Below are 26,959 nucleotides of genomic sequence, written 5' to 3'. Positions count from 1 at the left end.
AATAAGAGAAAACCAGGGTGAACTTCTGGAGGTGAAGGTCCAACTCACATGTCCTAAGGGACATGTCAGAGTTGGTCATGCAAAACGGAAGAGGAGGGACATTCGAAGCAGAGGGTACAGTGTGTTCGGAGGCATACAAAGTAGGTAGAGAACCACAAGGAGCTCACTCTACCTGAAAGTAGGAGACATGTGAAAGAGTAGGAAAGGGGGATGGGACCACCGAGGAGACCCATCAAAGTGACCATCAAAGGCTCAAGCACATGTCAGGATACAAAGAACTAAGTTATGGAAAGATGAGAAACACATTAAGATAGGATCTTGCATTATCTTCTCAAACAGATGAAAAGCCACATAAAGCTGTAACACTGTTACCAACTCTGTTTAGCACAACTCACAGAAATGCCCATCAAATTGTATTATTTCCATTTTTTTTCATAAAGGAAGTATGAAGGGAAAAAAAAAACGCATCTTCCCAGTCTCTCCTATTATATTCCACCTAATGAGACTTGTCAAGGTTTAGCAAACAATGAAAACACACATACAGACTCAGTGCTGACCACTGGGGAAGCAGCAACATGAATGGTTTCCTCATATCCATACATACATAACATGGAACATAGCAAGGACAACACACAAGAGAGAAAGCAAACTTAGCAGAATTAGAAGGAAGACCATTTTAAAAGCACATACTAATAATCACACCACATTCGCTGCTATGTAAGTATGTGATAATACCACTGGAAGTTTCCAACTGATAAACACAAGGTCTTAAAAATAAGGGCTAAAAATCTCAAATGTTATATACTCTAAAAGTTATATTCCCTTTACTAGGCTTTTCCTTCAGGGATGCTAAGGAATATACTTTGAAGCTCACATATTTAAAGAAAAATGCTCAAGGCCGTTCAAGCCTTTGCTCCCAGAGCCTTTTTAATGTAATCTGTGCATCTTAAATATATTCTGCCTCACAGATTTGATAGTATTTTGAAAATGGTCATGTTTAAAAGTCGGAATAGGAATAAAGTAATATTCAGTAGGGAATTTTTAAAAGGATCTATAATAAATACAGCGCCTGCTGGCTATTACAACAACAAAACAGCTTTTTCCTTACCGCCTCTATTATGCTTTAGGCCACAATTTTGACCACTTGAGTGGTACTTTGAGGTCTTATGCTGTTATTATTGAATCTTTCATTCCCTCCATGCCCACCTCGCCGCTTACAAATCCTAATGCTCTCTAAAAGCATTCCAAACACAGGACATTAAGTACGGAGGCATTTATTTTATTTTTAGATTCAAATCTCTATTTGATAAATGTAGTTCATAGGTAGAGAAAGGAACAACTAAAAAGAAAGTTGGGATTCCAGAGTGACGATGGCTTATTAATTCAGGACATAAACTCAGGTACAAAGTTATCAAATTACTAACAATCGCGTGATGATAAAATTCCTGCCAATATTTTGTGTTGTTAGATATACAAACCGGTATAGTGGACCAGAGCTGCCTAAAAGAAATCATCTTCAATCTTGTTACATAGTTTAAAAAAGAGATGTGAGGAGGAAGTTTTTCTCTTCAAGGCTTGTAACATAAAACCTGATTTCTGCCTGGGAAATTCTACAAGAATGAGAATGGGTATGAGGCAATTTACATTTCAATGAAAAATACCGCTTGGAGTGAATTGTTGTTTCCAACCAGCACACTCAAGTTTGAGGCATACATTTGAAATACCAACAGGGCTCTCTTCACACAGTATATAAAGAGCTAAGACATTTCCTTGCAGCCAGGTTAACAAAGTTTCATTTTAAAGTGATTCATCTTGAAGATGGGGGTGTGTGTAGTATGTGTATGTGTAGTACGTATATGTGTAGTGTGTATGTGTGTGAACGGGAAGAGGGGTGATAAGGGAAAGGAGAACTAGGAGTCAGAAACAGTCCTCATGAAAACAACAGCTTAATTCAATCCCTAATAAGCTCAACCGAATTTTATCAAGATTGAATATTATTTTGCAGAAGTGAATGTGGAAGAGGTCAGAGAGAAAGATGAAAGGACATCTTAACTGGCAAAAGATGTTTTCCTACAAAAAGTGACTTCTTGACCTGAGAAGTGGCAGAAGAGAAAGCAGTGAAGTTTAGAAGACAAAACTATGCAGTTGAGAACGGGAGAAAGCAGCAGGTGCCACTCCCTGCAAGGACTTTGAGTGGTGTTTGGAATGAAGGAGTCTTTCTGTTTCCACAAGGCACTAAGCTGTCCCTGTAACAGCTTACCCAGAGGTCAAACTGTTAAAATGCAGGTTTCTTACAAGTCTGCCTCTAAGAGGCATAGAGGGAGGGAGGAATGAAGCTTATCAGACCCAAGCTGGACAGGACTTTAGGACACAGTGGAAGAACTAGGAGATGGAAGCCTGGCCTCACATCTGGGGGTCACTCTTTTCTAGTCATGTGACCCTCCATGATTACCAAACCTCTTATTATTGTTCCCTAACTGAAGTGGGGAATAATACCTCGTTATAGGACTGTTGTGGGACTGGATGTAACAAATGGATATAAAAACCTAGCTGGGTGCTTGCCTTTCAAAGTATGTGATATTTACTAGCTCCTGTCCATCCTTCCCAAATCTACACACCAAGAGAATCTGGAAACAGAAACTTCTGTCTCTCACTGTGAAGCTAACAGATGGCTAATATTGCTCATATAGGCTGATGGATTAGTCTGGCATTACCAGAAAGGGGACACCTACAACCTCTTCCTCTGAGGCAACATATACCTTGTATCTTCACACCTGCCTTATTGAAGCATCCATGCTGTGCTCAAACTGTTCCCAAAAATGACTTTTACACAAGCAGGATGGGTTCCAGAAAAATGAATTACTGAATTTCAGTTTTTCTTCCCTTTCCCTAAATTAGGATGTTTGCAGACCAAAATAATTTTATTTGTCATCCACAACCAGAGAATCCTTTATAGGGCAATTATTAAATTAGATCCTACCCTACTACTACCTTACGCCAATCTAAAAGATAGATATTCATTATAGATTTTTTCCCCTCTATTATCAATTGAAATCCTTAAAAAGAGAATAGTCTATAAAATAATACAGATTGGGCCTTAGCTATGAATAACAGACACAAGAAACGAGTGTTGCGGATAATTTCATGTTGAACAGTAAACAATTACTCACTAACAAGAATTTCTCCTTCCTTTCACTTCATATTTATAAGAATTTCAATGGAGATTAGGAACTGACAAGCATTAGACACCAAGTCTCTAAGGAAACCATTTGCAAACTGCTACAACAGTTTTTATATCCATTGTTACCTCCCTTTCCTCACGGCAGTCCTATGAAGCTGGCATTATTCCCCCTTCATTAAGAAACCAATGATAAGAGGGTTGGTAATTGTTCAAGGTCATGTGGCTAGAGAAGGGTGACCCCCAGATGTGCAACCAGGCTCAGCCTCTCTGAACTCCTTTCCAGCTTGGACCTGATACAGCTTCCTCCTCCTCCTGATTGGACTTCCCAATATGGTCCCATCATTGTGAATTTTGAAAGCACTGAACATAATCCATGTGTTTGAATATGGATTCTAAATCATTGCTTCAGTTCGGCTTTGGGTTTTTGGTTCTCGAGGAGGAACCACACCATGCAGCAAGTGTCCTCACCCTGGACAGAGTAGAGAACAGACAGGCACAGATATGTCACTTAAGCCCAACCCAGGTATTCCTATTCCCAGGTATTCCCATCCCCAACCCTCATACACAACGAACAATCCTGAACTTTCTGAGAGCTGGAAGTCAAGAAATTTAATTCCTGAAAAGCAGAGAACTATGATTAACTAAGATTCTTGTGACATCACTCCAGTCCCTTCTTCTGTGCATGGCTGCCTTCTCTTTCTGTCTCCCCCTTACAGGATACCTGTGATTGTATATAGGGCCCACCCAGATAATCCAGGAAAATCTCTCATCGCAAGACCCTTAATTTAATTACATTTGTAGAGATATTTTTTTTTCTGAATAAGTTTCCAGGGGTTAAAACATGATACCTTTGGGAGCCATTATTCAGCTTACTGCACACTTATACTGATCAATGATTTAGAACTAACTATTCAAAATGTTCTTTTAACAGTTAAAAGTAAAATTTGCCCCCAAAACATACAGAACAAATTAAAACTGGTTGTAAACCATATTCTCATATCTAATACACATTTTCCCCAAATTCTCACTTTATCTTCCCATTATTGTAAACATTGCCTCACTGCCCAGTCCATTTTAAGTTGCTTTCTTGGCTTACAGCTCAACAAAAATGACAAAAAGGAAATCAGGATTTTCACCTCATATCCCTTCCACTAGTCCGCAATCTTATATGGAGTACGGTTTAAAAATGTGCGCTTATTTCTGACATTACAGAAGAAAAAGACCCTGCCCTCCACTCCGCAACCCCATGGCCTAGAAAGTGCACCCCACATGCAGAGCTGTGGGGAGGGCTGGAGTTAGAGTCCTGTACGAAGTGGGAAGAAGGAAATGGCCATGTAAGGGCGTCTAGCCATTCTAACCTTTCAACAGCCTCTCTATGACATACTCAAATTCAGGATTACATACCAGTCTGTAAATAAAAACCAATCTCAATTAATAAATAACATCAAAAAACTAAACATTTGTTTTACAGTGATACTAATGACCCCACCCTCAAACTGACAATACTAAATACAAATAAACACAAACACACAGTCACAGTGAGTAAAATAGTGTATTCACAGTGCTGAGAACAGTGTTTCGCACGGAGGAAGCACGCCGTTAACTCACATGTAGGTAATGAAGTGAAAATTTAAACATTTTATATTCCAGAGAGTGGCAAGGTTAAATGATTACTATTAACCTGATAGGTGTGAAAATGGGCTTCGGACAGGTATGAGAAGGAAAAACAGTAAACAGAAGGGAACTTGTCACTTATAACTGAGCTCACATGGTAGCTACAGTGGCAAAATAGTAAATTACTTTGGAGGAAGTTTAAATTCAGTCATCTTTTATACGGTATTCAAATATATCATCAGCTTATTTTAATGGGTGTTTGTCACTTTTCAGAGCGTGATAACATTCATTCTACTTTAGGGAATGCCTTTTTCTTTAAAAAAAAAATCACTGAATTGTAAGAGCAATAATATATCACACTTCCAGATGATTGGCAAAATATTTATTTAGTAAACTTCCAATTAATGAATTGATGGGTGACTTAGCAATACTTAGTCAAAGACAAAAAGAAGTATCTCATGTGCTGATAATTGTGCCACAGGGCCTATAACTGATGAAATTTATATTTCATGGGAAAATATGAGTTTATTTCAACATAAAACAGTATATTCATATAAGTATATTAATATATTAATAAACCCTGAAATATAACTCATATTGTAAGCTAATCTTCTATGGGTAAAATCATAATGGAAAAAAGGGGATACACTGGGCAGGACTTTAAATCCATGTTTTGTAGACCTGAGCAGAATCTAAACTGATGCTATTCCTTATAAAACAAACACATAACCAAATGAGATTTATTTTATTTAAAAGATGGCTAAAAATTCCCATGATAAGCTATTCAAGCTATCAACCTTTTGTATTTTTTGTCCTTGTCAACATTTTTCATGGAGATTCAAATCTCATTCTTTATACCAAATCTCCTTCTTCCTCCACATTTAAGTGCCATCTACTATTCAAGCATATTGGTCTTTGCTTTAGTATGCACACTCAATTTCTCCAAAGTTACCATAGCAACTCTCAAAAATTTGGGCTTGGCTGGATTTTTAAGGGGAGAAAAAGGTGAATCTAAACATTAAGGACCAAGTTTTCACAAAAATATTATACCACTGAACATTAAAACCAGAAAAAGAGTATGTTCTGAGGAAGTCATTGACAATCTTCCTACTAGGTATGAGAAACTCAAAATTAAGACTCGAGGTTAAAATGTACTTTAAATATGTTAAATATCTAAATACAGTAGGAAAAGATCACACCCACTACCACCACCCCCAATCCAGAAGCAACAGTGAACAGGAAGTTCCGAATGGGACACACCCCCTCCCTCACTGGAATCACCCCAGGGGCACTGATGAGAACGAAGGGCTGGCCCAGGAGGCACTCAGGGATCTGCCTAGAGCTGCTCTGACATCCAAATCTGGCCATTTCTCCTATGACCACACAGACACGTGACCCCCAGTGGGTACTTGTATTACACAAATAAGTGATTTCTCTAAAAACCCCAAACACTATGAAGGTCCCCACACTTATGGCTTTAAGAACTAACCAATGCATATGTGAACACTAGGTAGTTGGCACTTAAAAAAAAAAAAAAAGGAAAACTCTAAGATTTGTTTACTCACTATTGCAATTAAAATGTAGCAAAAGAAAAACTCTTTCCTTACCACACCACAGGGAATCAGAACCTACAACTAAATGTAAACGCATTTCAAAGCTATTACAAACAGTGTTTGGTTACACGTGTCTATGTGTGTGCATGTTGTGTAATAAATCTTTACGTATCAAAAGGGCTCAAAATACTCCACAAAATGATACTTACACAGGAAGCATATCATCTGGAGAACTGGATTCTGGCCTGGGCTCTGAAAATTAGGTTTCTTGCCTCTCTACCCATTAGTACCCTATCTCAGTGCTACAGGGAAAAAGAGTTAAGAAAACAATTTTTAAAAATTAAAAGCACTTCACAAGCCTGATGCATTTAGCCACTGTTTCCCCGGAGAAGAGCAGAAGAGAACTCCCTCTATATCAACACCTATGAATGAGATGGAGTGATACCCTGTAAAGGAATGAGCTCAGAGCTGAGAAGGAGAGCATCAAGCAGGTGGAAGGAGACGAGTTAGCGCTCTGGACAACCCTCCCCACCTGAGGGGCTTGCCACAGCCACCTGTCACAATCTGCCCCGCCCACGTCTACAATGGCAGCTGGACTTGATTATTCCTACAAACCAAAGATGATGTTGGCCCCTGAGTGAAGCAGCCCCCATAAGCCTTTATAACAAATGAAATTACGTTCTCTTTTGGGGGTTCTTTGAAGTTTTAGTTTGCTCTTTCTTTGGGACTTCACTTAAATTAAGGTTTTTAAGCAAGACCCATCCAATGGAACATCTGGGGCCCAAGCTGGAAGTCATTTTAAGCACCACACCTTTGACAAGAACCTGCTGGAAAACAGATGTCCTGTAGAATGAGAGAAGAAACTATACTCAATAAGACAGTCTATGCCCTTAAAAACTTGCACTCCTGATATCCTGAAGTCAGGCAGACTTCTTTCCTCTACCCAGACTGTAGCCTCCCATTACTTAAATAAAATAACCACAATGTTTAATTCTAGAAGGTTTCCCAGGAGGATGGAAAGCTTTTATTATTATTATTCCCTTGATCCTTGCTTCTCCTGGTGGGCCTTTGAAGGGCTAAGGAGTTCTCTATTTGGAGCCCTCTCTCCAACCTCCCGATTCTGCTCCACTGGCATGGGTTGGCGCTGGTGGGTGGAGAGACGAGGCATCAGGACTAGGATAAGGTGACACAATTTTAAGACTGCGGCTTGGGAAAAACAAGCATAAACCTACGCTTGACCTGAGGGAAGTAAGGGAGCTGAGGTGAGCCTAAATGAGTTTGATTTCAGATTTATTTCAGAAAAGGTGCTGTTTTGCTATAGTGCTCCAGAAGATTAGGAGAAAACATACAGCTTTGTGCACCTGACTCAAGTAAGTCCAGTTTACTTGCTGCCCAAGTCACTTCTAACAGCAAGTGACTAGCTTCCATTCCTGCCCAAGGTGGCAAGTCAATGGGTCAACACTTTTTAACCATGATCGTTTTCTTCCTGAAGGAGATGACGATCTTTCCAGGAAGAATTATACTTAAAAGCTGGCTTTGCTATGCCAACATTGGTCAAAGAGGGGACTGTATCTAGTACTGAAAATACGGCTCACAGAAAGAAGATTCTACTTTTAGATTGTCCAGGTGTACTCATTCTTCTCTGCATAAACCTTCTCCATCTCTATTTATGCTAGATGGGAAGTAAATACACAAACTGTAGCAATAAAAAGCAGCTGAAGGCACACATTCTTTGACTCTAATTAAGCTGGGATGCCTGATACACAGCTGTTCCTACTACTGAAAATGTTTTTGTAATAAACAATGGAGTTTAAGAGGTATTTTGTTCCATGTTTCAACACTTCATAATTTACGCCAACATGGTGCTTGACTCTCAGCCTGCTTTTCACATCAGAAGGCTCTGATGTAGGTGTGAGAGGTATTCCTGGACTTGTTTCACAAATAAGGAGGCTGAGCCATTGAGACTGTGCTTTGCTCAAAGTCACTCAGACACTAACAGAGCCAGGAGGAAGGAAAAGAAATCAACTATGGTTCATACTCTGAGAAGAACAAAATCAGCATGTCACCTCCACACCTAACTTTCAGTCCAGCCCAAATCAAAACACTGAGCCTGCTAATTTTATTTAGATAATGCTGCTCTGAAAACCAAGAAACTGTATTTTCTATTGTTTCTGCAGCTGGTACACAATGAATCTTCCTGTGAATAAAATATAGAAAATGTTTGCCTGGGTAGAAAAAGAGCATCCTTCCTGGCCTTTGTAACAGTAAAGACTTTAAGCCCCGGGTATTAAAAGGTCGATAATGGACCTACTTCCTTCTTTTCTCTGTTTGTACCATTCACCTCCTCCTCCCTCCATCACCACTCTTGTAAAATTAAGCATTGTGGACAGGTCTTAATTTAACTCCACTGAGTCTAAAAATAAGACAGCCGATTTTGTCACAATCCATCATTAAGCCCTTTATTAAATAAGAGAGAAGCACAAAGCCACGTGGACTTGCTGCCCACAGAAAGGCCTGTTGACCAGTAGGTGACTTTCTGATCACCACCATATCCACTTCCATTGCGGTTACTTCACTTCATGGACCAAGCAAGAGACTATCAGAGGCAGAGGACGAAGTGGCTGGTATCACCCTTCTTCCTCTACAACCTCTGCCCACAATGATGCTGTGGTTTTACCTACTCACCCCCAGAAAGGCGAGGCGAGTGCACGTAGAGCTAAAAACAAGAAAAGGAGAGTGCATCGCATGCTGCTTAGTATTCTCATAAGCATGTTAGTGAGTTCACTTGTTATAAATATGAATATCAGAAGGGAATTCAAGGAGAAAAAAGTCAAGGTCACCTCACTGGTAAATTCTCCATTTCAACTCTCTTAAAGCTTTACTTTGCTTCTAATGTACACAAAACACAATTACCCCTGCACCTGTCCTCGTCTTTGCTTGGTATAGTCAGAAGTTCCCTCAGGGCCGCCCAGAGCCTAACGTGTCAAGCATCGAGGGCCTGTCCCGTCCAGTGTGGTTGCCCCTCTCACATGTGGCTACTGAACACCTGATGTGCAGCTACTCTGAACTGAGATGTACCTGTACTGGGGGGAAAAAGGACAGTAATATGTCTCATTAAAGTTCAGCTCTTTTTGTCTATTTTTTAATGTGACTAGCAACCATTTCACCCTTCCCTCCCTGACTGAGCCTGACTATTTCTGCTTTGTTCTCTATCCATATCCAGCCTGAGAAGCACATCAGGAACAAGAAAATGGTATTTTATTTACTCCTTATTTTGTCTATCAGTTTCTCAAAACCAACACACATGGGGTACACCACATAAATGAATTTATTTATTTTACTGTCTGACTTAGCTGCGGCATTTCTGACCATCCCTATTTGTCACTGAAGTTGGCTAAGTCTTTGCTAATCATTCTTGAGTCTGTCTTGCTATGTTTTAGATTTTGGGCAGTTCTGATCCACAAAAAACCTATTTAAATCTATTTGTGCAGAATACATCATCAGAAGTGGGGGTCTCTATTAGCAGAAAGGTCTTTTAAAATTCCTACTGTGTTTCCCCGAAAATAAGACCTAGCTGGACAATCAGCTTTAATGCGTCTTTTTGGAAGAAAAATTAATATAAGATCCAGTCTTATATAAGACTGGGTATAACATAACATAACATAACATAACGTAACATAAAATATAATACCGGGCCTTATATTAATTTTTGTTCCAAAAGACGCATTAGAGCTGATTGTCCGGCTAGGTCTTATTTTTGGGGAAACACAGAATTTCATAACGTCATGAACACAGAGAAGCCACTATACTAATTAACCTACTGAAACAGAATGGTGAGCAGCACCCAGTCCCACGATATCCAAAACTGTGAAAGGCACGTGGCCCACTGAGTGTCTGTGGAATGTGAGTTCAACAATTTTGGGACAGCCACTTCCATAATAAAATGTCCAAGCACTGTCAACTGGTCTGTGTTCCCCAAAGGGACCCAAGTGATTCAGAAGTGAAAATCATCAATTATCAGCAAGAGCTACTGAATGGAGAGAATCGGTGTCTCCCACAAAGCCCCTTTAGGCCAAACCACACTGAACAAGAACGTAATGCAGGACTTCTGAGATCACTGCATCATTCACTCAGGCAAACCAACCCAACCCTCCTCTGTGCCAAGCCCTGTGCAAGGCCCCGGAGGCACTGAGAGTCAAAACATCTCCTCATGGAGCTCCCTAACACTTAGGAAAGGACAACACGTAGTTCAAGTTACAATAAAATGGATTAAGTGCGATGGAAGCAGGACAAGGACCTAAGGCAAAACCGAGGAGGGAATAATTAACCATAGGAAGACTTCAAAAGAGTACGACAAGTGTGGACCACTGAGCCAGGCTCAAGAGGTACCACTCAACTGACTAGGCAATGTAGAGCCAGCGAAGGTTTCAAGCAGGAAAGACTTGATCAAACATGACTTCCTGGCTTCTCCCTGACCATACAATAAGCACTAAGTATAGTCTAGGTACAGAAAATTACTTCTTCATCCAAGAGATGACTAGGAAACAGCACCTAGGGTATTACCAAGGCAGGCTTATGATAGTGTAAGCACGTTTGTGCAGCTGCAGGTTGAACCTAGCATGCTTCATGAAATCAACCCAATGGATCACAACCAGTATTTTCTGAGAAAATGAATTAGAACATTTTCTGAGTAAATATCAGAGCATGTTGCATCTAGTCCTGGTTAAGTGTTGCTTTGTGAATTGCTGCTGTTTAGTTAGACACATGCACACTTTTACACATCATCACATAGATATCTGGGAACATGATCTAAAACTGGTTTACTCTGGGTCACAAGAGCTTGAAGTGTATGTCACAGCTAATGAATTAGTAATAAATTAGTCACAGAAGAGGTCTAATGGGTCCCTACCATAGTTAAATAAATCTAAACTTGTTTTTGCAGTGGTTTTAGTCTCCTACTTAACTCTAATAGAAGTGTTGACCCATAAACACTCTTGGATACAGTCTTCTGTTTCACGCCTCTTTAGACATACTCTAAATCTACCAATTCTTCCCAATGTGCCTCTGGAACTCTTGATCTGTTGTAAAAATGTGATTTTCCTATATTCTCAACTTTTTGTTTACACTTTCCCCACCTACTTGTCTTAATGGAAATCTGGCTTTTCCTTCATAATACCACCTCTCATAAACCAGGGCTGGTCATTCCACAAATTTCCTTAACTCACAGGCCCAAAGATGGTAGAGTCATCACCATTCTAGTTGAACTTGCTTTCTTACAGGCCATCTCCTATTGCCTCTCTTCCAAGACCTCTCCTCCCATCTCACTCCTGTCTCACTCCAACCTTGTCTCTCATTTCCTGATCTCCAGGACTCTCCTTTCTCGCCACAATCACTGTGCTCCTCCTATACACCACCTTTGCTCTGAGGATTCAAGAAGAATGTGTGGATGACATTGGGAACACCCAAAGGCACAGCTCAGAGAATTCCTCCTCTATCTGAAGGTTTCACATGCATTCCACTACGGCCACACACAAGCTCCACCACCACACCTAGGACCTTATCACTACCCAGAAATACTCCACCTTTGACATCTAGGCTTCCAAATCCCTGACTATAGCTTTCTATTTTCCCACTTCTCTACTTCCTTATGCTTATAGGCCCTGCCCTTCAACCTCATTATAGGTGGTTCCCTGACTCTCCCTGTAGTGCCCCACACCATCTAATTGAACCTGGCTTCACAGGACCCCTTCCTGATCCAGATGGGATCTCAAGGCCACCCATGTGAGCGATGCTCACATTAACACCCTGGGGTCCCTGTTTCCAGGACTTTCTCAGAGTCAACAGCCAATCCTTGAGTCTAGTTACCTCATTCACTTTCTCTCATCTTGTTGGAAAATTCACATAAACATGCTGATAGGCTTCACGAGGAAAATTTAGAACTTCAGCTGGCTCTTTGAAATTGCCCAGGCTTTCTTTCCAACCCTGGCTGATGCACTTACACTCTCTGCAGCAGCTGTTTTCATTCCTCCATCCTCCCACACTTCTCACTTCAGCAGATGACAACCCTCAATACCATTCCTCTCCCCTTCTCTTCACAGAGGAAGGGGTGTTCGTGTCCTTTTCATCTGAGCTGGGTTGGAAAAATCTGGAGCTGCTGAGACAGCATCAGTTATATAGATGCTGTTCTTTTCTCTCTGGAGAGAGTAATTCTCCAGCTTCAGTGTGCATAAATGTTTACCTGAGTGATTTGTTAAAATGCAGACTCCAGGGCCCCATTTCATAGAGATGAATTTGTAGGGTCTGGAGTGAACCCTAGAAGCCTGCATTTGCACAAATACTCCTGTGACCCTGATGCAGGTGGTAAATGATTTTGAGAATCATTGTCTAAAGTCAGTCTCTCAACTTAGATGGTGTGGCTGCCTCAACTTTTGCCCTGTGAAATATCAGAGGCAGAAACAGCTGTATATTTTAAATTATTATAGCAAACAAACAAACAAAACAGCCCAAACATTTAAGCCACACAAGATTGAATGAGGAAAGTACAGCAATGACTAGAATTGTTCATTCTTGAATTCCTGTTCCAGCACCTAAATGGGTTCAACTTTCTCAGCAAAAAATAAAAAATATGATGAAAATGTAGAAATGGCTAACCCCCCCACGCTATGAATTCAGTATTTAACTAAAAGCAAACTTAAACCAAATTTACCAAAAAAGATAAGTTTACTATTAATTTTTATTTTTGTATATTTTCATCATTCAGCTTCCTATTTATACATATTTTTGTCTAATTGACAGGACTTACAGAAAATCACAAGATGAAAGACAGCTGTCAGTCAGGAGACCTTATTTCTAATAGCAAATCTACCACTAATGCTACCGTGGATTAGTGAGTTGATGAATTTTCCTGAGCCTCAGTGTCCCCAAATACAAAATTGGGACTTGTAGTCTGTTAGAGAAAAACAAATGTTCAGACCAAAAAAATAATGGAAGACTATTTTATAGTCTACAAATGGAAGATACATATATATATGTAAATCATTCTGTAACAACCTTCTACAAATATTTCCCCCAACCAGCCTTCTTTAGAGTCCCTCTAGGCCTTGAATAATGTCACTGTTTTATGACTTTTAAGCATCACAGCATGAAGCAGCATCTGGTGGCGAGGTTCATACAGGAAGGAAGAGACCTCAGCAGTATCTGCTATTCATACCTTTTGATGTTTCAACAAAAAAAGCGAAGCACTCTTCCCAACCAGTCATAATAGTGGCAGAACCAAAAAGACAATGGATAAATTGAATGTAGAATCCAGATCTAATCAAGAAGACGCACCAAGAGTATCTTGGGTGAGAAAAGAATAAAGTCTACATCACTGAAAAGGGTAAATTCCTACTAAAACTTTAAAAAGACAAATAGAAAAGAGAGAAAAAGAAGAAAGGGAAGGAGAACACAAGGTAACTTCTTCCCAGAATAAACTACCAGCAGTCGTGCCAGTTAAAACAAAACAAAAGAAACAAGCGAGAAACAAAAAGGGGGTGCAAAGGAAAGGAAAAGAACAAAAAAGACAACAGATGATTATATTGTGCTCATTCCACAAAAACTCAAGTAATGAGTACTGATCAAGACCTAGAACAAAGCTAGTCCATATAGAACCTAAAAACCAACACCCCCAAAACCAAAGTTTTGAACTTACAATAAAGATGTAATCAAAACACATTAAGAAGTAAAGAGACAGTGCCAGTTTTGAAGCACATGGGCTTTAAAGTCAGACAGACCTGTGTTGGAATAATGTTTATGTTGCCTGTTAGCTGTGTCCTTGGTTAAATTACTTAAGTTTTTGCAGGAGCTGGTTTCTCCATCTATAAAATGGGGAGAACCTCATGTTAACTGAATGCTTCTGGTACCATGCCTGGTGAATGGACACTCATGTGATAACCCTTGTAGTAAAGTACATTCGAAACCATGGAAAATTCCAAATCTCTCCCATCTCTCCTACTTCAAAGAGTTTGAGAAAGAAATGTAAATTTTTTGGCCAGAGATGATTAATATCAATTATTTGTATTGAAAAATACCAGCATTCTAAGAAGTTAGCTTTCATCTGTCAGATCACACACCTGATTGGCACCTGTCCAACATATACCCAAGGCTAGAACACAAAATACGTAACACTGAAAACAAAAAATCTCCCATCGCGGTGCCCCAATCCCAGGCTCAGCTGATGGAGACCACACAATGTGTCTCACTAAGTCAGACAAGCAATGCCTGGATCTGCCCCAAAGCATCTGACCTCCCAGTGTCCTCTGTTCTCCACATCTGGTTCCCTGCCAAACCCTGCACGCAGCTCCTCCCTTCACATCCATAATATCTGTCCCTTCTACTTCAGCTCCGAGGCGCAATCCCGGGTCACCGCCCAGCTGAACCTCAGCACCAGTATTTTTTCCCCAAGGCCCCAGCTGCAAGCACCACACCCTGGCAGGCTGAGCTGAATGGTACCATGTCTTCTCAGGTGCCATGGGGACACCTCATTAAAACCACATCTCACTCTCTCTCAGGCTACACCTGATGACCCCATTCTCCTCGCAGGTTACTCTTTCTCTCTACTACCGTGTTTCCCCGAAAATAAGACCTACCCCGAAAATAATACTCAGTTAAGATCATCAGCCAGTCGGACGCATTTAGCATGTTATGACGATGTTCCAGAAGAAGATGACATGATTGTATTTCAATAAATGTAGATTGTTGTACATGAAAAAATAAGACATCCCTGGAAAATATGCCCTAATGCGTCTTTTGGAGCAAAAATTAATATAAGACCTGGTCTTATTTTCGGGGTAACACGGTATTGGGTTGTGCCCTGGTGTGACAAGCTCTGGTCTGCCATAAAAGGTCCTGGGCCTCTCTGGCATATGGCTCCAAAGGCAAACTGGGTGGAAAGAGTCCCAAACAGGCCACTCCTCAGAGGTAGGTCCTCTCCTTACGCAGGAGCCAGGCCCTGCGAAGGATTGCTCTCAGTGCAGCTGTGCACCCTGCCCCATCAGGCTGTCAGCCACTGCATGGAGCAACCCCACACTTCACCTTTGTCCTTGACAGCAGATGTGAGGTCAGTGCCAAGGAGAGAACAAGAAGGAAATGCAGAGTTACCACAGAAATATCAAAACTTATGCTTCAGAAAGGCAATTAAGAATTCCTTAGAATTTCACTAATGTTTTGTATAGAGCAACAATATGTGTCTTAGTGAGTTGATTACCAAGAAAGATATTTTCTTCCAAGTTTCTGTTAGTATTCCTTCTGAGCACAGCCCTGGGCGGCATACTTAGAAATAAAGACAGGGAGGTCCCAATGTGTGGAGGAAATCCAGTGGATTCTCTAAAGAATTCCCCAGTAATAAGATTCTTTTCCTTAATCACAAACATTCAGTGTTAAACAAATCCACACTCAATGGGTCTCACTTGCTTAAACATATGAAGCATTTCTCCTTTCAAACCTGATTCGCAAATTCACTAGTCACATACCAGCTTAACGACCAGAATAAATTCTTTATTATTATTATTAGTTTCGGGTGTACAAAACAATGTAATAGTTAGAAATTTACACCCCTTACAAAATGATAACCCCTTTCCCCCAATCCACTACCCCTCTGACAACGTATGTAGTTGTTACAATTCCATTGACTCTATTCCCTATGCTGAAATCCACGTCCAGTGACTATATATTATAGTTGACATTCAATATTATTCAGCTTCAGTTTCAGGTGTACAGCGCAGCCATCAGGCATCTACACCGTCCATGAATTGGTCTCCCTAATAAGATATGTGCCCATCTGATACCCTACAAAATCTTTACAACATTATTGAATATGTTCTGAGAAGTGCAGTGGTAGGCAATTTAATTCTTATCGGAACATCATGAGGGCATTTATACAGACCTAGATGGTATAGCCTCCTACTGTAATTCCGTGTTTCCCCGAAAATAAGACCTAGCTGGACCAGCAGCTCTAATGCGCCTTTTGGAGCAAACATTAATATAAGATCCGGGATTAGATTAGATTAGATTAGATTTATTATATGATATTGGGCTGGGTCTTATATTAATTTTTCCTCCAAAACACACATTAGAGCTGATGGTCCAGCTAGGTCTTATTTTCGGGGAAACAGAGTTGTATGTGCAATACTTTTATAAGACTGGCAGTGCAGTACATTTGTTTACACCAGCCCTGACAGTTGACTTCTTTTTGTAACGCAAGTGCTTGACTTAAGCTTGAATGCTGAGGCATCTACTTCAAGGAAGACTATCTAGAATAAACACACTGCCAGCCACATGACTAGATAAAGAGGCAGGCTGTCTCCCCCCACAGAGGCCCCTTTGTTTCAGAGATCTTGAAACTGACCGTTTCGGGCTACGTGGTGTTTTCTTTTCCTATGCTTTAAATCCCTGCTCTGATGTCTTAAATTCACCAGTAGAGCCCAGTACCCCCATCCTGGACCCCAGTGATATCAGAACCCCAGACCCCTGCACTCTCTCTCTCTGCCCTGGACCTTAATGCGTGCACCCTGGCCTGCCTTGTACTCTACAAGGCCTGTAAATAATAAACTATTTTTTTTCTTCAGAGTTTCCTAGATATCACTACAGGGCATTCTGCTATAATAATAATAATAATTTTAAAAAACCCACAGGGTTGGTCCAGTGTTAACACTGGTTTAGAAAGGGGAGATATTTGTGGGAAACTCACCCAGGCCTAAGTGAGTGCCCCCAGGCATTTCTAACCCACAGTATTACTATTGATAGACTGAGACCAGCACAAAACAGTAATCCATTGCGCTACAACATTACGAAGGCTGTGAAATCGCTCAGCACTCAGGGACAAGACTTTTTCAGCTCCTCTATAATCTTATGGGACCACCACGAGGTCTGTCCACGATGAAAATGTTGCTATGCGGCACATGGCTATACTAGGTAAGGTCAGAGTTTGAGGACCGATCTAATCAATGAGGTGTCCTTTTGGTATCTGAGTTGTAAGTATCGAAACAAAAGGGATCACACCAGTGTTTTGTTTCCCTTCCAGGGCACACACAAAACTGTCCTGGACTCACTAATACAAAGAACAGCTTAGCTCACATAAAGAGCTCTTTGAAGATAATATTTCTAAACAAGCCCATCACCAAGGGAAGGCTTTTTTTGCTTTGTTTATTTTCAGAGGTAGGACAGAAAATGTAAGCACAGCAAAAGATCTGTATGCATTTTCTCTTTCCTTAAAAAAGGAATATAATATTTCAGGAACTTTCCTTGGGAAACAAAATAGCAGCTCCATTCATAACTATTTGCTCAACTGCAATTTGCAAATTCCCTCTCTATTTCTTGCCAAGATCCCCTCTCCCATTCCCTGACCTTCATAATACATCCAGTTGGATTTCCTTTCTCAACTCAGTTTTCCCAAAGAGAACTTTCTATCTTAAATTTTTGCACAGCTGTCCTAAAAACTTAAAGAATGGAAGTTCATAAAATAGACTCATTTTCATTATTCAAATGTATTCTGCAAAGATTGACATGAAATCTACTCAGCAGTACTAATTCTTTTAGAAAAGTTAATTCCTTTAATTTAAACAGTGGGATTTCTGGCATCAGAGAGAAACTTTCAAAGCCCATATGAGTAGCAGATTTGTCTGCACAGCCTGATTTCAGTGAAATCCCCACAGCAAAGAAACTCAACTTAGCTTTCAGAACCTACCCAAAAAGAAAACTGAAAAGTCCATTTAGTGTTATTTAAAATGCTAGCAGAATGAAAAGCTTAGTTTAAGATGGCTCACGATGCAAAAACATCAAGGCATAAATAACCTTAGTACCATAATCATTTACAGCAAGACGTCATCCAATTCCTGATTTGGTTTCTGACAGTAACAAAGAAGAATTTTTTTCCCCTCAAGTACCTTTGCTGAGGTCAATTTCAAAAGAATGTATATACACCATGTATTAGGTTGGTGCAAAAGTAATTGCGGTTTTTGCTTTTTTTTTTTTAACCTTTTAAACCACAATTATTTTTGCACCATCCTAACAGAAGGCAGCTTCTAAGGTAGTCCCCAGTGGTCCCAGCCTTCTTGATTCATGCCCCTGTGTAAATCTCTCCTTGAGCACTTGCTGGATTTAGTAACTTGATTCTAATGAATAAAATTTAGCAAACCATGGAACACCACTTCTGAGAATAGATTACAAAAAGACTCTGGCTTCCATCTTACTTGTCCTTTCTTGCTCTCTCATTTACTCACTCTGAGGGAAGCCAGCTGACATGCTGTGAGCTGCCCTATGGAGAGACCCATATGTTGAGGAACTGAGGGAGGCCTCTGGCCAACAGTAGCGAGGAACGGAAGTCCCCAGTCCAAATGTCCATCAGGAACTAAATCCTGCCAACACCACGAGTGAGCTTGGAAGCCGATCTGCCCTGCTTGAAGCGTGTGTTAACTACAGCTTTGTGGGAGACTGAGAACCAGAGGCCCCAGTAAAGCTAAGTCCAGATTCCTGACCCTCGAGAATCATGAGGTAAATGTTTGTTGTTTTAAGCTCTTAAATTTTGGAGTAATTTGTTACACAGTCGTAGATAACTAATACATATGCCAGACTTCCTTTGCCTCCCAAAACAATTAGGATTAGCTCTCAATGACATTCAAACCCTTTAGTCTGTAGAGAAACATACCTCTAGGGTGAAGAGTGACTTTAGAGACCAATTATCTCTCTTTTTTGGTCTTAAAAATATGCCTTTTTCATTTTCCCTTCTCTGTCAGTAATATTAGTATTTTGAGACTTAATGAACAAGACTATATGCATAGACTTCATAATTTTATAAACTATGAACAATAATTTCATCCATATATCATCTTAACACACAGATTACCTCTTCCTCTTTTCATTCATTTATTCATTCACCGAAAAATACTCTATGTCCTTCTCTGGATATCTTCTAGTTCACTGTGTTATCATTAAATCGTCTAAAACTCTCAGCTTCATAACCCATTGGGTTACATATAGGGAAGGAAGAACTTGTACCATCTAACTGCAGTACAGAATTTTCCATTGAGACAGAGATGAAATTTTACCTCTAAGCTAGCAGTCTGGTCAAACCATCTATAATTCTGTGTACCATGAATCTAAGTCATAGCCTACTTGTTACTCCCAGGAGAACCGCAACATACAGGAAATAGAGGACAATAAATCCTCATTAGTAACAAATGATAATTCGATGCTGGGCATTAAGATTTATATTACAATATATGATGGAAATGATATCATGATATCTTACAATAAGGGTATTTGACCTAGCTGGGGATGTCAGGGAGAGAAGGACTCCCTGAAGAAGTAAACTGAGATCTGAAGAACTGCGACGAGTCTGACCAGATAAACAATGGGGAAAGGTCCTGAGTAGGAGGGAATATGGAAATGGAAAGGGGTCAATGTGGCTGGAATAGGGGACAATAGGGAACAGGGCACAACATGAAACTGGAGAGGCTGTAAGGACTGGACTATGTAGAGCCTGCAAGATGTTTGGTCTTTACACTAAGAGTATTAAGAAACAACTGGAAGGTTTTAAATCAGGATTGGCCACAACAGACCATGTATTCATCTGACTATGATACAGGATTGAAGTGCAGAAACCAATTAGAGAAGACTGCAGTAATCTAGCAAAAGACTTTAAAAGCCTTCAGTAGGCTGGTGGTGAGATAGAAGTGAACATCTGAGAGATATTTAGGAGGATGATGATCGGTTGGCTACAGGAAGATACACACACACATACAGAGAGTTTAACAGAGCAAACAAAGGTGAAGGAAAGAATTTGAAACTTGTAAGCAAAAGCTTTAATCAAATAGTGGTCTTTTTTTGAGCACAGCATTATTAGTTGCTTGATTTCCAGCTCCCAAGATGACCCTAATGTGCTGTGCGTGTTTGCACACACTGGATGGTAAAAAAAAAACAAAAACAAAAAACTGTAAAATTAAGTTTTTAGATACCTCATGTATCTTAGTGGTACCATCCATGTGAAACCTACATTAACATCATAATCACCCACAGTTCAGATTATGGATCATACTTGGTGTTAGACATTTTACGGGTTTGGACAAATGTATAAAAACATTTATCTATCATTGTGGTATCATACAAAGTATTTTTACTGCCCTAAAAACACCTCTGTACTCCACCTGTTCATCTTCCTTCCCCCAACCACTGATATTTTTACTGTCTCTACAGTTTTGCCTCTTCCCAGATGTCATATAGATGGAATAATAAGCATGTAGCCTTTACAAAATGGCATTCTTTCACTTCATAATATGCCTTTAAGTTTCCTCCATGTCTTTTCTTTTTACATGACTTCATAGCTCATTTCATGTTTAGCACTGAATAGTGTTCCACTCTCCGGATATACCAGGGTTTATTTATCCATTCTCTTGCGGATGGAGCTTCAGAGTTTTGGCTATTATGAAAAACGCTTGTATAAACATCCATGTGCACCTTCTTATGTGAACATAAGCCTTCACCCTATTGGGTAAATAGAAGAAGAACAAATGCTGGATCATATGATAAGAGTATGTCTAGTTTTGTAAGAAATTGTGAAACTGTCTTCCAAAGACTGTACCATTTTGCATTTCCATGAGCAATGAATGAGAGTTCTAGTTGCTCCACATCCTTGTCAACATTTGGTATTGTCAGTGTTGCAGATTTTGGCCATTCTTATAGGTGTTTAGTGATATCTCACTGTTGTTTCATTTTGCATTTCCCTGATGACAAATGCTGTGGAGCACTTTTTCCTACGTTTATTTGCTATCTGTATGTCTTCTTTGGTGAGGTATCTGTTAAGATCAGGTTGTTTTCTTGTTATTGAATCTTAAGCATTCTTTATATATTTTGGATAATAGTCCTTTATCAGTTTATCTTTTGCAAGTATTTTCTCCCAGTCTGTGGCTTGTTTTCTCATTCTCTTTTTTTAATTTTTTAATTTTTTTTATTAGTTTCAGGTGCACAAGACAAAGTGCTACTTAGACGTTTATCATTTATATCCCTCACACTGTGGACCTCCCTCCCCCATCCACTATCTCTCTGACATCGCACCGAGCCATCCCATTTCCACTGTCTCCACTCTCAATGCTGTACTCCGCCTCTTGTAAGTGTTCTCATTCTCTTGATACTCTCTTTTACAGGACAGAAATTTTTAATTTCAATGAAGCCCAACTTATTGATTCTCTTTCATGGATCATGACATTGGTACTATATCTTAACAGCCATTGGCATACTCAAGTTCATCTAGGTTTTCTCCTCTGTTATCTTTTAGGAGTCTTATAGTTTTGCATTTTACATGTAGGTCTGATCTATTGGAGTTAATTTTTGTGAAGAGTATAAGATATTTTTCTTTTTTCTTTTTTTTTTTTTTTTTGCATGTGGATGTCCAGTGATTCCAGCACCATTTGTTGTAAAGACCACCTTTGCTCCATTGTATTGCTTTGCTCCTTTGTCAAAGATCAGCTGACTATATGTATAAGAGTCTACTTCTGGGCTCTCTATTCTGTTCCATTGATCTATTATATTTGTCTATTCTTTCACCAATGCCACACTGTTTGGTTACTGTAACTTTACTAAGTTTGATGTCAGATGGAGTCAGTACTCCAACTTTGTTCTCCTTCAGTATTGTATTGGCTATCCTGGGTCTTGTGTTTCTCCATATAAACTTTCAAATCAAGTTGTCAATATCCACAAAACAATTTGCTGGGATTTTCATTGTGATTGCACTGAGTCTACAGATCAAGCTGGGGAGAATCGACATCTTGACAATATTGAGTCTTCCTATCCATGAATATGGATTATCTCTCTATTTTTTAGTTCTTTGATTCAGTTTATCTGTTTTCCTTATGTAGCTCTTATACATATTTTGTTAAATGTATACCTAAGTATTTCATTTTTTGAGTGCTAATGTAAATGGTACTGTGTTTTAAATTTCAAATTCCAATTGTTCATTGCTTGTATATAGGAAAGTAGTTGACTTTTGCATATTAACTTTGATTTCTGCAAGCTTCTTATAATTGCTTATTAGTTCCAGGAGGTTTTTTTTTTCCTTTCAGGTTTTCTATATAGGCAATATGTCATCTGAGAACAAAAACAGTTATATATCTTCCTTTCCAATCTGTGTACCTTTTATTTATTTTCTTGTTTTATTCTATTAGCTAGAACCTCCAGTACAATGTTGAGATGGAGTGGTGACAGGGGACATCTTTGCCTTGTACCTGATCTAAGTGGGAAAGTTTTGAGCTTCTCACCATTAAGTCAGATATCAGCTATAGAACTTTTGTTGATAGTTTTTTTCAAGTTGAGGATGTTCCTTCTATTCCTAGTTTACTATGAATTTTTGCCATCAATAGGTGTTGGACTCTATCAAATGCTTTTATTGCACCTATTGATATAGTCATGTGATTTTTATTATTTAGCCTGTTGATGTGATGGATCACATTAATTGATTTTCAAATGTTAAAGGAGCTTGGATACTTGGGATAAATTCCACTTGGTTGTGATTTATATTAATCTTTTTATACCTTATTGGATTTGATTTGTTAATATCATTTTTTTATAGCTGAACATTTTATTGTATGAATATACCACACTTTTTTTGTCCATTCATCAGAAGATAGACATTTGAATTGTTTCCACTTTTTGCTCTTATGAATAAAAGCTTCGATGAACTTTTGTGTGCAGATTTTTGTATGGACATAGGTTTTCAATTTTCTTGGGTATATACTTGGTGGTGGAATTGCTGGATCATATGGTAATTCTGTATTCAATTTTTTGAGGAGCTGCCAGACTGTTTTACAATGCAGCTGCACCATTTTATAATCCAACCAGCAATGTATAAGAAATCCAATTTTTGTACATCTATGCAAACAGTCTTTATCATAACCATCCTAGTATGAAGTGGTATCTCAGTAAGGTTTTAACTTGCATTTCCTCAATGACTGATGTTAAGCATCGTGTCCTGTTCTTACTGTTCACTTGTACATCTTATTTGGAGAAATGTCTATTCAGAACTTTTGCCCATTTTAAAATTAGGCTATTTACTTTTTATGCTGAGTTGTAAGAGTCTTTATATATTCTGGATACAAGTCTCTTATTAGATATATGATTTGCAAATATTTTCTCCCATACTATGAAATGTCTTTTACTTTCTTGATGGTATTCGTTGAATCAAAACAAAAGGTTAATTTTTATGATGTCTAATTTATCTATTTTTCTCTTTTGTTAGTTCTTTAGGTGTCAAGTCTCAAAAACCATTGCCTAACTCAAGGTCACAAATATTTGCTCCTATGTTTTCTTCTAAGAGATTTATATTTATAGCTGTAGTTCTCACATTTACAGTGATCCATTTTAAGATAATTTCTGTATATGGCATGAGGTAGGAATCCAAATACGTTTTTATGCATGTGTATATACAGTTGCTTCAGCACCATTTGTTGAAAAGACATTTTTCCCCACTGAATTATCCTGAACGATTAATTTTTGAGTTAAAGTTAGCTTGCATTCCTGAAATAAATCCCACTTAGTGGAATATAATCCTTTTCATATGTTACTGGACTCAGTTTGCTAGAGTTTGGTTGAGGATTTTTGTATCTGTATTCATAAGGGATATTGATCTACAGTTTTCTTGAGGTGTCTTTGTCTGGTTTTGGTATTACAGTAATTCTGGTCTCAACAGAATGAGTTGGAAAGTGTGCCTCCTCTTATTTTTTTTTTTTGGAACAGTGGCAACTTTTTTGATTACTAACTCAATCTTTTTACTTGTTATAAGTCTATTTAGGTTTTTTATTTCTGCTTGAGTCAGTTTTGGTAGTTTGTGTCTTCCTCGGAATGTGTTCCTTTTATCTAGGTTTTCTAATTTGTTGGCAAATAATTGTTCATAGTATTTCCTCATCATGCTTTTTATGTCTATAATGTTAGTAGTGATATCCCCTCTGGATGAAGAATGTTTTAAATGGCCTGATATTAATTTCAGAATCTTGAAATTAACAAAACCAAAGTTAAAGACATACTGGACTACTACAATTCAAAATTTGTAATACAACCTAGAAACCCTTCTAGTTCTCACTTCTGGGAAGAAAGAAAAGAGGCACAACAAAGAACCAACACATTTCTAGTTAAAACGCACCTAAGTCAGTTAATTGAAATAAGAAACAAGAAACAGTTCCTGGCTAAACTTACACATTGTAAGTACATCATTTAGTACAAACTCAATATTCTAAGCTAACTATACTCACATGAACACATACACACATGCATACACTGTAATAAACCCAGTATGACAAATTACAAGGGCACTGACATTGTCAGAATTCTGTATACTATGCTTTCTAAAATCATAGCATATATATTAATATATCTATTAATAGCCACATAATTTTTCCATGACCAAAACCCATCTTTCCTGTGAGTCACAAAAAGTGTTCATATCTTAATAAAGAATTTATAAATACGTATTACATCAAATCTCTCCTTTTAAAACAAATTGCTGTCATTTTAGAGGAAAAACTGTATATGTTACAGTCTTTTCTTTCAATGAAACTATTCCTAAGGAAGTTTTCTTCAAAAAACCTGAGCTACTTGTTATGTTGACTTTTCTAAAACAAAATGGCAGAATTTTGAAAACACTAAAGAAGACGGCAAGCTTTCAAGCTATATTGGTATCACTTTGATACATTCATGAGTAAACTATGCTTATGTTATCACCATACACCTGACTGGCACTGTAGTTTACAGAATACTTACACCTTAATGAGTTTAGTTGATATTTAGGAAAAAAATAATCCATGAAGTAAGTAGGGCAGGTGATGATAACATCTGTATCATCCCATTACAGAGGAGACAAAACTGAAATTCCCATAGAGTAGATAACCTGCCCAAGGTCGCAGAGCGCATAAGTGGTAGAGCTGGGATCAGGAAATGCAGACTTCTGACTCCCAATCACACACCTTCTCTGTGTGACACTGTTCCCCACTTACAAACAACAGGATGCAAAAACTTAGAATGCAAAGTGTGTGTCAGAAATTTCCACTAACTCTCCTTACACTTTTTCATTGAAAGCATGTTGATTTTGAATGTCTATGAATCACTCTCCTTATCTAACTCTTTTTGCCACAACTTGACTAAAAGCATGGTTTTAATAATCTTAGACTGATAGTGAGTCTTCAGTGACCTACAACCTGACTGTAGACTTCATAGACATGTTAAATAACTTTTAAAACTTAATCTTTAGAGCTTAGAGTTACAAGACTGTTAAAATACGAAACAACCCTGGGAAATGCCCTTTTAAGCAAGTTTGAGGCCAAATTAGCACATGTGTTACTGAATGTTCTACACAACATTGATTAAAAATCTCGTTCTGCTAGCTCTGTAGATAGCTATTTATTAGTGATCAGAGATAATTAACACCAACGACCATTAACTAAATGTTTATTTTTTCAATAGATAAAAGAGCTGGAACATGTCATCTGCACGTGGAACAACACTGTTGCTCCATCACAGCACAAAGCACTAATTAGAACCTAACTCATGCATATGGCCACTGCAGTATTCAACCAGCAAAGGACAAAGTCCTTTGGATTCCTCTGACACAGAAGCCTAAGTGCAAATACCTTCTTTATCTTCACTTTCTCTTTGGAGGATCCCAACATTTACTTACAATCTAAAAGGTCTAAGAGTCAATGTGAGTTTAGAGACAATATATCCTAAGTGGTCACACACCCATCGGTTAAAAGGGAGATTGCTGTCATAAACCTATCCTCTAGCTTAGTGACCAACGGACTTCAGTCCAAAATGCTGTTGTCCTGGGCATTTACAATCATTGCTGTGGGGGTGGGGGAAAGATCTGAGGAAGCTTGAGGGGAAAAGGAAGTTGACTTACGTCTCTGCTTCTCCTTCACATCCAAGCCAGTGAGAGGAGAAATTTTAAAGAATCCGCAATTTGCCCTAAGATTTCCTGGGAGGCTCTGAGGAAGAAAAAGGAACGGTTGCCTCCCTAGTGCCTTGATGTTGCCTGTGGTAGCAATTTTTTCTCAAGTCTGCCTGATCATTTTACAAAAAACAGGTGGATGGGCTCCCATTACCCTGCTACCAACAAGACTGCCAATGACTTATTAAAAACACACTGTCCCAAAGCTTATCTCCAAGAGAAGTTATGCAAATAGACTAAGTCTGGATCTCACCTTTTGGCTTCCTCTAGGTGGCACAAATATTCATAAGCGATGTTCTGCCGCCGCCTCTCATCCATCTCCTCTGCAGACAGCCTTTCATCATCCACAATAGCTAGAAATAGAGAATAAGATCATATTACTTGTAAGGGCAGTGTTCATCAAATAAAGACCTAATGCAATCAACTAGAAAAAACTCACATGCAGTTCAACATTGAACACTGAGACACAGGGATAGTGAAGCACCAAGCATAGAGATTTGCCTTTGAATTTTATATTATATTATTTCTAGCAAAAAAATGCTAAAGTATGGGTTGCAATTACTAAAGAATAGAATGAGAATAGCAATCAGATTTCATAAACATGATGCCAAATGAATTAGACAGCCTCAAATCAATTACAGCATGGTC

The 26,959-nt window shown here is 38.9% G+C and overlaps 1 protein-coding gene across 1 annotated transcript in view; it reads right to left on the bottom strand.

Annotated features, from left to right (window-relative positions):
• The window catches only part of IQGAP2 (IQ motif containing GTPase activating protein 2), a 264,412-nt gene that overhangs the window by 193,017 nt on the left and 44,436 nt on the right, over positions 1 to 26,959 (bottom strand). Inside the window, exon 2 of the mRNA XM_033109917.1 lies at positions 26,565 to 26,664. Coding sequence (XP_032965808.1) covers positions 26,565 to 26,664 — 100 coding nt within the window. The remainder of the gene's footprint in view (positions 1 to 26,564; positions 26,665 to 26,959) is intronic.

The sequence above is a fragment of the Rhinolophus ferrumequinum genome, chromosome 7, assembly GCF_004115265.2.
Source record: "Rhinolophus ferrumequinum isolate MPI-CBG mRhiFer1 chromosome 7, mRhiFer1_v1.p, whole genome shotgun sequence".
Lineage (NCBI taxonomy): Eukaryota > Metazoa > Chordata > Mammalia > Chiroptera > Rhinolophidae > Rhinolophus > Rhinolophus ferrumequinum.
The sequence above is the reverse complement of the archived record's forward strand: the minus strand, read 5'-3'. Positions and strand labels throughout refer to the sequence as shown.